Source organism: Oryza sativa, chromosome 12, assembly GCF_034140825.1.
Source record: "Oryza sativa Japonica Group chromosome 12, ASM3414082v1".
NCBI lineage: Eukaryota > Viridiplantae > Streptophyta > Magnoliopsida > Poales > Poaceae > Oryza > Oryza sativa.
In genome coordinates this window covers 26,452,444-26,464,922 of record NC_089046.1, presented here as the reverse complement: position 1 = coordinate 26,464,922, position 12,479 = coordinate 26,452,444, and the positions used below count along the sequence as shown (strand labels likewise).

At 42.2% G+C, this 12,479-nt stretch overlaps 2 protein-coding genes across 3 annotated transcripts; both read left to right on the top strand.

Annotated features, from left to right (window-relative positions):
* The first annotated feature begins 4,215 nt into the window (after positions 1–4,215).
* Positions 4,216–5,361, top strand: LOC4352759 (auxin-responsive protein SAUR77). Of its 2 annotated transcripts, XM_015763935.3 has the most exons (2): positions 4,216–4,355; positions 4,505–5,361. In XM_015763935.3, the coding sequence occupies exons 1-2, from the start codon at positions 4,348–4,350 to the stop codon at positions 5,016–5,018; spliced, it is 522 nt and encodes a 173-aa protein (XP_015619421.1). In that variant the 5' UTR covers positions 4,216–4,347; the 3' UTR covers positions 5,019–5,361. The 2 variants fall into 2 exon arrangements, with proteins under 2 accessions (XP_015619421.1, XP_015619422.1); XM_015763936.3 differs by having other exon boundaries at positions 4,355–5,361.
* A 2,893-nt stretch (positions 5,362–8,254) lies between these two features.
* LOC4352758 (uncharacterized) lies at positions 8,255–11,351 on the top strand. The gene is made up of 6 exons (XM_015763388.3): positions 8,255–8,529; positions 9,118–9,270; positions 10,155–10,248; positions 10,348–10,430; positions 10,542–10,695; positions 10,815–11,351. Exons 1-6 carry the CDS (start codon positions 8,407–8,409, stop codon positions 11,045–11,047), a joined length of 840 nt encoding a protein of 279 aa, XP_015618874.1. The 5' UTR covers positions 8,255–8,406; the 3' UTR covers positions 11,048–11,351.
* The last annotated feature ends 1,128 nt before the right edge of the window (positions 11,352–12,479 follow it).

Below are 12,479 nucleotides of genomic sequence, written 5' to 3'. Positions count from 1 at the left end.
TGATCGAGCGAGTGGAAATTGGTATGAGTAGTGTAGTGTAACTAATTTTGGTTGCTTAGAACATAAACCTCCTGAACTACGTACCCTTGGTTTTCATAATTACCAACTAAGCTTAGGTTGAGTGCCACACTAATTACCAATTAGGCAGGACACAAGATGTAATAATTCTTATTACCTTTTGTGTTGGATCCAATATCTACACTCTGATCCAAAGCTAGTAGCACTGGTGAAGAAAGGGTTATTACTACCGGTTCGTAACCCCCCTATAGTCCTGGTTTTCAAACCGGAACTACGAATCCGGGACTAAAGATCGCTATCTTTAGTCCCGGGTAAAAAAATCGGGAGTAAAAATCTATTTTTAGTCCCGGTTGGTAACACCAACCGGGACTAAAGATAAAGCATACCAACCGGGACTAAAGAGGCTAATCCGGTTGCTCTTTCCGGTTCCTCTTTATTATTTTTTTTTCTTCATTATTTTTAAATATATTGATTTCACCCCATTCCATCCCCAAAATCCCAAATCAATCATCCTCAAATTGCCTTGAAATCCACAAATCGATCATCTCAAATATTCAAATACATCACAAAATCTTAAAAAAAAAATTACATCACAACTTCTACAAAATTCATCACATATTCACATCACACACAAATCAAATACATCACACAACAATCTCAGATCCAATCAAATACATTCACACAACAATCTCAGATTCTTCAAAAAAAAAAGAAAAAAAAGGAGAAGACGCGCGGCGAGGCACCGCCGCCGCGCCGGCTGGCCGGCCGGCCCTCCGCGCCCCGCCGCCGCGCGGCCGCCCACCACTGCCGCGCCGGCCGGCCGGCCCTCCGCGCCCCGCCGCCGCGCGGCCGCCCACCACTGCCGCGCCGGCCGGCCGGCCAGCCCTCCCTCCGCCCCCCGCCGCCAGCGGCTGCCCCGCCGCCGTGCCCGCCGACCGGCCCACCCCGGCCCGCCGCCGCGCCGGCCGGCCGGCCCTCCGCGCCCCGCCGGCCGCCGCCACAAGCCGCCGCCTCACCGTGCACCGCGCCGGCCGGCCGGCCCTCCGCGACCCGCCGCCCTCGCGCCGGCTTGGCAGTAGAGAGGAGAAGGAGAGGAGAAGAAGAGGAGAGGAATAGAGATAAGAATGAGAAGAGGAGATAAGGTTGAAGAGATGAGTTAAAAATGAGAGGAGGAGATAAGGTTGAGGAGGAGAGATGAGTTAAAGGAGAGGAGGAGATACCTCGATCCGATCGTGCACACCTCTCCGATCTCCGCGTCGATCTTTACTCCCGGTTGGTTTTACCAACCGGGACTATAAATAGATCTTTAGGCGTATGGCGATCTTTTTTCCCGGTTGATGTTATCAACCGGGACTACAAATAGATCTTTAGTCCTGGTTGGTAACACCAACCGGTACTAAAGATTGAAAAGTATCATGTAGCTTTTAAACCGGGACTAAAGATATTTTTAGTCCCGGTTTTTAATACAACCGGGACTATTGTAAAATCTGGTCGACCGACCAAAGATGGTTTCTTCACCAGTGTAGCAACACCATCTTTTATGTAAAATTAACTGTACCGTACAGATCAACCAACCAAGAAGCATAATATATACAAACTTGATCCTACAAGATCAAATTCCTATCAATTCAAGGACCTACAGGATCAAAGCATATCGGTATAATCTAATCTTGCTACACAGGCCTCAAATTAATTTGTTCAGTTTCAGAGGTGCTTGGTTTGAAGCCTAATCTTGGTCTAGTGTTTAAAACTTATGAAGATAAAGATTAAATTGGCGTACGACGTACGTAAAACGCGAAAGATATTAACACATGATTAGTTAAGTTTTAAGTATTACAAACTTGACGAATGGATATATTAGATATTTTAAAACAACTTCTATATAACAAGTTTTCGCACGAAAATGTAAGTTTGAAAAACGTGCTAACGAAAACCGAGGTAAAATCTATATCTTCATCCGAAAAGAACATGATTCAGCCGCACTTATGGCCTTATCGGTTCTGACAAATTAGTGTACAAGAGTACTTATACTTCACTATATAAAAAAAAACTACATAGAAATATGTCTTTTTTACTGTACAGATGGTGTACATAAGAAAATCCACTTATGCCTGCAGTGCGGGCTGTGCGGCCCACAGTTAGTATTGCACGCCTCATTTCTATTCTAGAGACGGTTATGCGAACATCTAGAAATTGATTTTTAGATATAGTTGTCTTAAGCGATTGTCTTTAAAAGTAGATTTTCATATGTGGTCGTCTAAGTTGTCCGTATGATTTAGAAATGTCACTACTCGTATGTGCCCCCACCCCCCCTCCCTTTTTTTCCATATTACGAAGGTGGTATTTTTTAACCTGGAGTTCTTTTGTGCCAGTACTTATTAATTAATTAATACTTCGTAAAAAAACAATTGAATAGTCCTTACATGTCTAAAGGGTTTTTTTTTGCATAAAACCTATGGCTTTTCCACGTTTTCAAACCGTGTGTACATGCCACATGTGCAACGATTACTCTAGATTGCTGTCTTTTCTAACATATTAATCTCTATGGTCTAAATATCAATAAATAATTGTGAATCTAACACGTGATATTACATGTAAGCAAAAGATTAAAATGTGAAGTACCATATCAATGCTGAATATGGTCCAGAGAGAGGACGGACGAATCAACGGTGTATGTTGTACCACCAATTATTATATCAAGATTTGTGCAGGACTGGATGATGGTTGTTTAGACATTGCAATCTTATAAAAGCTAGGTCATGTCCTCATGTGCAGTTGTCGGCCTATACATAACTACTCCCTCCGTTTCAAAAAGAATCTAACATATTCTAGGACAACAAATTTGGACAAAAACTTATTCAGATTTGTTGTCTTGGATGCTGACTCCAACCAATCAACCACCGCCACTTGTGGCACTGACAAGCAGGCCTGCCTGTTGGCTAGATAAGACAAACTTTGTGTCTCTGTTTGGTACAGCTTTAGATCACAAATCCATGGTAGATTTGTATTTTGTATGTTAAATAATAATGGTTTAAAATTTTAAATTATATATAAAATATGAAAAAAATGATTAATCAAAATGTTATCAATGTAATCTAGATCCGCTGATTTTGTACCCAGCTTCAAAAAATTTTTGATCCAGAGTTGTGCCAAAAAGGATTTGTATATATATGTTTATGATCTTTTTTTTTGTTCTGATTAATTCCTCCTCCTTTTTCATACATGGTCCATAGCTTGCATCCTGTACTAATTAAGTACTAACAGCCTAACAGGTAGGCACAGGCAGGTCCGAATATAATGCTGAAGTGAGACCCTGAAAACCATGAAAGCTCTCCTTGCTAATCTTGTCCCTGTTGTTTGTTAATTTAGTTGAAAGTCTATGATGGTTGCATTAGAGGAGATTAATTAGTTGGAACTTGGAACAGCTCTTTCAAGAAAATTCTTTGCCCTCAATTAATCCACTTGCTATCATGAGCCAATGCTCTTTGCATACAATTGATCGAGATTGGTTCGAGTTTGCAATATCACGCTGTTACCTCACAGTTATCATAGTTACCCCCTCAGTAACTACCTTAGTTTTTAACCTTATAGCTTTTATGGTAACCACATGGATACTAGGGTAACCACGATACCGTCAGGTAGAGGTAACCATCACTAAAATGGTAAGGGAAACCATGGGGTGGGCTACGCTTGCAATGCTCAATTTCTGACGAAAGACTTTTTTTTTCTCTACGAAACACAGTACAAGAAATTCACGTATATATACGCTACACACTCACACCTATGAATACGTATAGGTACGCAACAAACCACATTTATAAAAGCCAAACTTTTGCTATGTGTATCTCTATTGTAGGTGAAGATCATTAGATCAAGACCAGAGTTATATATGTTCCATCATCCTAAAACGTACTTCCAAAAGCTCTAATCATGAGCACTACTCAAGACCAAAGTGGATCATGCATGTAACAAATGAAATAAGATAAGAGTCACTGGCAAACAAAAATGTGGCATATATGCCTCTGGGCCCCAATCAAGCAAATAGGCCAACCTGGTGCCCTAATTAAGCTAGCTTGCAAAAATTCAATGGACAGGTAGATCGATCAGTGTGTGACTACCTATAGCTATATAGCTTTAGCTAGCTAGCGTCCTCACTTGTCTACAACGACGTGCCACCCACTTCTCCTCCTCACTAACACACATCCACTTATATATACACACATTTGTAATTTGTATCTATATATATTTGCAATGCTTAAGCTTGAAACCTAGCTTGAAGCTAGCTTAATTTGCTAGCCATTATAGCCTCTCATCGATATATATACCCCAATGCATATGTAATTAAGCTTGAATCCTATTTTTCTTCCTTGTTTGTGTTTTGTGTTTGTGACTTGGGTCGAATTAGTTTGAGAGAATTTGGAGGGTTTTTGGTTTTGGTTTTGATTTTGATTTTGATTTTGATTTAGTTTTTGAGTTACATGAACAGGTTCAGAAATGTGTTGCTACGAAAGTGCAAGAGCCTGTCACGCTCTCTCTCGAGGTCGAGCTCCTACAGGAACCTCCGATCCATGTCCACCCGGGAGCACGTCGTCGCCGGCGGCGATGGCGGCATTGTCGGCGGCGGCGACAGCAAGGCGGTGTCGGCCGGCGGCGACGGGGCGGTGGTGTTCGTCGGGAGCTCGCGGCGGCGCTACGTGATCAGCAACAAGCACCTCAGCCACCCGCTGATCGCCGCGCTCATCGACGACGACGTCCCGGCGGCGGCCGCCGGAGACGGAAAAGAAGGCGGCGGCGGCGGTGGGGTGGTTGAGAGGAGGAGGTCGACGTCGGCAGCGACGACGACGTCGTCGTCGACCAAGCCGATCGCCGTCAACTGCGAGGTCGTGCTGTTCGACCACCTACTGTGGATGCTGGACAACGCCGTCGACCTCCGCGCCGGCGGCGACGGCGACGACGACGACGCCGCCATGAGAGAGCTCGCCCAGCTCTACGCCTACTAGCTGCTGCTGCTGCTGCTGCTGATCATGGAGAGAGATCAGCTTAATCAACACCATCAATGTTAGTTAAGTACTCGATCGGTACATGCGTGCATGCATGTTGTTAGTAATTGTTTTGATTAGTTCTTAAAATTAACTGCCTTGATTGATTTCATTTTTAATTTTGATGTTCATTTGGTTCTTGCGCGAGATCTAAAAGATTATTCGGCGCGATGAAGAAGATGATTTGATGCATGTACATGCAAAATGTATGGAACATGGTGTAGTTATTATGGTTTATGATGTTTTTCACAAAAGAAGAACAGATGAATGAATTTATGGATAGAGTTGTTTGTTATGGTTTTAATCTGGTCTGGTTAATTATGCTCTTGATGATATGAATAAGTATAGTTGGCCATGCATCATCATCATCATCATGCATGCATGCAGCTTAATTAAGGTGGTTGTTGATATGATGATGCTGGAGTTAATGTAGGTACATTAGTAGGTGCTAATTTGATGAATGATGCATTCTTGTGTACCACAAGCTAGCTCAATAAATTTGGTTGCCTTCACTTTGTGCAATTAGTTGACTTGTGATCAAAGTGAAGATGCAATTTGTGCATGCAATTTGATGAGTGCTTGTTAGCTTGCTGCAAGTTGCTGTCTATACAGCTCATACTTATATACTACACTAGCAAATTGCCCATTGTTTACTATGGGTAAAAGAAAATATATAATGCTTTATCGTAGATAAAATATATTTTTATGAAATATGCTATTATTATTATTATTTACTTATTTTAGCTTGTGTTATTCATTTGATTTAAATAAATATTAAACTATTGCATATACTATTATAAAATATTAAGGAGTAATTTGTAAGACTGCAAAATTAGTGGTTTCGACGGCGTATTGTATTTTATAGTAGTATAGATATGAGCAGAAATTTGTCGACCGGAAATGATATTTGGTACTCACTTTAAAATCAGTATACATTTATTACCTTTTCTAACATTATCTAAAAATGCCTTTCCAAACATGTATTTCGGGAAGAAAATAATTATTGGGGGAAAAAGGAGCCCTGGAGTCTTGAGACAGATTAGACGTTAACATCTGAAATTCAAGTAAAAAAATAATATCTGAAATTAAAAATGGAGGCAGTGCTAGCAAGGTTTAGAAGCGAATTTGAAGTTAAAAAAAGGCAAAAAGAAAAAATTAAAGAGAGCGCAATCAAGTAGTTAGCAAAGGCAATCAGATACAGCTAGCAGAAGTAATTAACACAGCTAACATTTGTATCAGACAGCAAGCAGGCACAGAACAGCTGAACTGAACAGATATAACGGCAGTTCAGAGCAGACAGGCCACCAAATACAGCACACCCGTTAGTTCCAACCCAATTTTAGCTCAACAGTCCACATCTCATAATATATGCACAAAATCTAGCTTTTGATTATCTTGGATTTTATGCTCTTCTAAAAAAAATACTTCTTCAATTTCAAATTATAAGTAGTTTTGATTTTTATCAAAGACAAACTATTTCAAGTTTAGCTAAATTAATAGATAAATATAATAATATTTATAATATTAAATTAGTTTTGTTAAATCTATAATTAAATATATTTTCATAACATATTTGTCTTGCATTGAAAATGTTACTGTTTTTTCTACAAACTTAGTTAAACTTGAAGCAAATTTGACTTTGACTGAAGTTAAAATGACTTATAATTTGAAACGAATAAACTACAAAGATAGAATGCTTCATTGTCAGTTTGATATCATGATGAGTTCAGGTTTGAACGTGTGTTTGAATCTTAACAATCAATAATATAATCTCGAAAGCAGCAACATTATCATCTTAAATGGAGTACATAATACTACAAACATTGGAGCCATTAGCTGTATGTTTCCCTTTTGTCTAGAACAAAACACATTTGAGTTTTATAAGAGACATCATGCGCATCTGCAAAATTTTAAAGCTGTACTAGCTGTCAGTCACCTGAAATTCCCATGTATATATATCTGTTCCATTCTTAAAGAAGAAATATTCAAGTAAGTATTATATGTAGCTTTGAAGTTACTACATGTAATTCAGTTTGGTCCAGATTGTTTTTGGCAGCTGGAAATCAATGTGCCAATTTGGACAGCCTGCAAAGGATTGGGCAGAGTGAAGAATAGGTCCATATGGAATGGACGCATAATTTTGCGCCCAAAGGCCTGTCCCCTTGTAAATTTTGCTGAATTTTTGCAGGAAGCATGGATGCTTGTTTGCGAATTGAGATTCATGTAGGAGTTGGGCTATTCACCTGTTCAAACTCGGAGATTAGAAACTTGGAGCAAATTTTACTTTGCCATGGAGTTCATGAAAAAGCCGGTGTTTGCTTTGACAATATACCTTCACTTTCCAAGCTGATTCGGCGCCTAGGATTCAAAATTGAGGATTTATCCTCTAGTGCCAATGACATATAAGGTCAGAAGGCTATAAATGCTTAATTTCTATCTAAAAGGAGTGCATCTGATCAAATTTTACCATGAAGCTCGGCACAAAATCTCAATTGAACTAGAGGACTTTGTATGCATATGACAGATTTAGGCTGATTTCAAACCTCGTGTTTTCAACATTTCTATATGGCACAGAAAATAAAATAGAGTGGCTCATTAACAGGTGATTAATTAAATATCAGTTGTAAAAAAACTTAAAAATAAATTAATATGATATTTTAAAGTAATTTTTCTATAGATATTTTTTACAAATATACCGTGTAGCAGTTTGGAAAACATGTGCGCGGAAAACGGGAGGCAAAAGTTAGGAAAATGGAGTAGAGAACTTTGGAACTTTGGGGGTGGTTAGATATAGGGATATAAAGTTTTGGCGTGTCACATCGATATTATATAGGGTGTTGCACGAGGTGTTTGGGCACTAATAAAAAAATTAATTATATAATCCGCCAATAAACCTCAAGAAGAATTTATTAAGTCTAATTAATCTATCATTAGCAAATGTTTAATGTAGCACTACATTGTCAATTAGGCTTAAAAGATTCCTCTTATAAATTAGTCATAATTTGTACAATTAGTTATTTTTTAGTCTATATTTAATACTTCATTCGGTGTTCAAACGTTTGATGTGACATGGTAAAAAATTTTAGGTGATAACTAAACAGCGCCTTTGCAAAGAAGAAGGGGAAAAGTACGTAAACGAAAAGAGAGAGAAAAAACGAGAGAGGAATTAAAGAGGCCGTTCCCGGCCAGCGCGCGGCATACGTGTGCCTTCATCTAGCCACGCAATTCTCCCCCAAAATTTCCCCCACAACAACGACCCGCCATTACTGCCCCTGTGCGCCTCGCCTCGCCACCGAACCGCCGCGAGCACCCGGAGGAAGAGAATCGAATCGAGGCGAGAGGAGGAGCAATGGCGACGGCGAGGACGCTGGCGGCTGCGGCGGCGGCGGCGAGGGCGTTCTCGTTGACGGCGACATCCGGCGGCGGCGTGTCCATGGTGCAGGGCGCGTCCCGCGGCATCGGGCTCGAGTTCGTGAGCACTCATCGTCTCCTTCCTCCTCCTCCTCTCCCATCTCCCATCTCATTTTCACCTTTTTTTCACATCAATTCCTTCGCTTCTCCATATTTACTACTTACTCCATTTCAGGTTATAACATGTTTGGATTTTGGTAAAAGACAAATTGTTTTAAATTTAACTAAGTTTATAGATAAATATACTCTCTCAGTTTCATATTATAAGAATTTTTAGCATTGTCTATATTCATATAAATGTTAATGAATCTACCTGTCTAAGAAAATATAGGCAATACTAGAAAGTCTTATAATATGAAACTGAGAAAATAGTAGATATTACTATTTTTTCTATAAATCTAATCAAACTATAAACAATTTTACTTTAACTAGAGTCAAAACCTCTTTACCTAAAACGGAGGGAATACTTTCCATATTCATTTCGCGCTTGGCCCCCTCATTCGCCGAAAGAATCCATCGGGCCCACCTGTCAGCCACTCATACGGCTCACCGAGTTCGTGCTGGTGTGCAGTGTGTAGCTGCTCTGATCATGCGCGTTGCCGGCGATTTCTTCTACGAGCTCTGAATCTCTCGTGCGCATGCGATGCAGGTGAGGCAGCTGCTGAAGAGGAGCGACGAGGGCCGCGTCGTCGCGACGTGTCGCGCGCCGGATTCAGCCGTGGAGCTTCAGAAGCTGAGGCAGGAGCACGAGCAGCGCCTCGCCGTGCTCCCGCTCGACGTCACCGACGAGAGCACCATAGAGGTATAGATATACTGTGCACTATATGCAGAGATTGATAGGTAGTACTCCCTCCGTATTGTAATGTATAACGCTGTTGACTTTCCGACCAACGTTTGACCATTTGTTTTATTCAAAATTTTTGTGTAAATATAAAAATATTTATGTCATGCTTAAAGAACATTTGATAACGAATCAAGCCATAGTAAAATAAATAATAATTACATAAATTTTTTGAATAAAACGAATAGTCAAACGTTAGACAAAAAGTTAACGGCGTCATACATTAATAACGGCGTCGTACATTAAAATATAGAGGTAGTAGTAGTAGATTAGATTATTCTTTGCTTGGATTGCTAGTCGTACCCGGATAGACAATGTTGTGTTGTGAGCAGAGTTACTTGATATTCAGATTCAGAAGGATGATATGAGGTTTTGTTTTTTCTAGTCTGCACAGCTTGTTTCTTGGTAGGAACTACTAGATTATGATGCTAGTGAAGGCATGCTGAATTGAGACTTGAGAGTTCTTAGGCCATTCACAGTGGGATGATCTGTCATTCAGCCCAACGCTGCCACATCTGCGAGATTCTTCAATCCAGTGCCACGTTTACTCCTGGGCCCACTAAATTAGTCCGCGTGACCAACTTTGGTCACACGTTCTTCGGCTCAAAAAGCGAGATAGGAAGCAGAAAAGCGAGAGAGAGAGAGAGAGGAGCTCCCAAGCCAGAAAAGTAGGGAAAAGCATTACTTGGTGGGCCCACTTTAGATACCCATGCTGCCAATCTGCCATGCATTGTGAGCCGAGTAGCTTTGAGCGTGGTTTGCTTACGTGGAGGTAGAAAGCCCCTGCTGATTCCGCGGCGCAGTGTGAATGGCCTTATGTAAAATTTTGAGTCTTCCGGTGACAGGCAGCTGCGGCCTCGATAGGAGAGACCCATGGATCTCTGAACCTGCTGATCAATGCAACTGGGATCCTTTCAATTCCGAATGTGATACATCCAGGTTTATAGTTGAAATTTGAGCATAGCTTTTCAGGTTGCATTTGATTGGTTGGTTGGTTGTTGCTTGCTGAATTTGGGATATTTTCATGTTGTGTTACAGAGACTACATTTAGCAAAGTTCAGAAGTCATCCCTGCTACTGGCATATGAAGTGAACGCTGTTGGCCCTATTTTAGTGATCAAGGTATAAATAATAACTCACTGTTTCACTTCCGTTTTCATATTCTTGTCGTGATGTGGTCGGATATCATCTGTTATATAGACATGCTTACTCTAAATTGATTTGTTCTATCAGCATATGTGGCCATTCCTGAAGGCTGGAGGTTGCTCTGAGACCGGGAGAGGATTTTCATTGGTTGCAAACATGAGTGCCAGAGTCGGTTCAATAGGTGACAATGGCCTAGGAGGCTGGCATTCATATAGGGCTTCTAAAACAGCACTGAATCAATGTATGCAAATACTAACATGTTCCATCTTGTCTGCACTAGCCTGCTTTTGGCACTAATCTTAATTTTACAGATAATTTGTTTCCATCAGATTTACAAAATGTTTTGCTAATTTTGTGCAGTGACAAAGACTGTATCAGTTGAGCTGGGGAAAAAGGACAACATTGCCTGCATCCTGCTGCATCCAGGAACCGTGGACACTGACCTCTCACGCCCTTTTCAGAAGAATGTTCCCAAGGATAAGCTCTTCACAAGGGAGTTCTCTGTTCAGAAGCTACTGTCCATCATCGACAATGTCAAGAAGAGCGACAACGGCAAGTTCTTCGCTTGGGATGGACAAGAAATCCCATGGTGATATCAATCAGCACTTCAGCAGAGCAAGTGAGCAACAGTGTCCAAAATTTGTGCTCAATATTTTCTCAGCCTTTATTGTGTTGTTGGCACCAAATAGATCGTGTCAATGCTCGATTTGAATTCTATTTGGATCTACGATGATCTGAACATAACAAACCAAAATCCATTTTCTTTTCGCTTCCTTTTTAGATGCATACAAATGATCGATGTAACTTTCTTTTGCCACTGGTGGCACAACAGTTAACCCAGTGTAATTAGCTGCAACGTATTCTGATGGATGTATATGTTGAAAAACTTCCAGCCAATTTCTCAACTACTGCATCATGTCCATATCATATCCTGCGACGACCATTGACTTGTAAAGTACTTCAAATCTCCTCCATAGTACTAGAAATTATAGAACATTATATGCTACCACAGGAGACTCCTGGTAGTCTATCATTGATGCCGGATTGACTACGGCCATGGCCGGCTGGGGTACGTCCAGGAAAGAAGTCGCCAATGCCAGATGCATGGAAGCTTCTGTCGATAAGTTGACAGTGACGTGGTCTCCCTTGCACGATACTTGAATCTTATGTGCACTAATCAACGAAGAAAAATATATAGTGCAAACCCCATATGTACTAAAAATCTAAAAACTACTACTAGATCTAAAAATAACGTCTGATACCAATAGTAAAAGTTTGAGTTAATTTGATCCATACCATTGTAAATGTGTATATTCAGAAAAATATCATTACAATTCATCTATTTCGAACCGTGCCATTGAAATTTATGTAAAATTAGAAGTGTGCCACTGTCATCACGTTTCCATCCATCTCCGTTTTCTTCTGTTTCTTCCTCCCGTCTTCTTCCCTTAGCTATCGATTTCTCCCCCGATGACTACCGGCGGCCGGCGCTACGCAGCGCTGTGGCCGACGGCGGGCGGCGGCTTCGGCGCGGACTCAGCGGGCAGCGCCCTGGGCACGACGGCGGCGGAGGGCTCCGGGGGTGGCGGCCTGGGCGCGACGGCGGCGGCCTCCGCGGGCGGTGGCCTGGGCGCGACGGCGGAGGGCTCCGCGGGCGGCGGCCTGGGCGCGACGGCGGCAACCTCGGCGCGGACTCGGTGGGTGGCAGCCTGGGTGCGATGGCAGCGGGCACAGACAACGGCGGCCTGGGTGCGACGGCGCGGAGGAAGCGCTCGGCCTCGGCGCGGTCGCCTCCTCCAGCCCGTCCGCCTCCCGCGACGAACACGAGCGCGGAGGAGAGGTTTCCGGCGAGCCCACGCGCTGCGAGGAAGGACTTGAGCGAGGCGAGCAGCGGCGCGGAGGAGGAGAGGAGCGCAGCGTGGGAGGCATCGTCGTCGACTTCCCAGGCCCGTCTGCGACGATGGCGATGGCGACTTGTTTCCCCTCGGTAACTTCGCCTTTGTCCTCCTCTCGAACGCCGGCCGC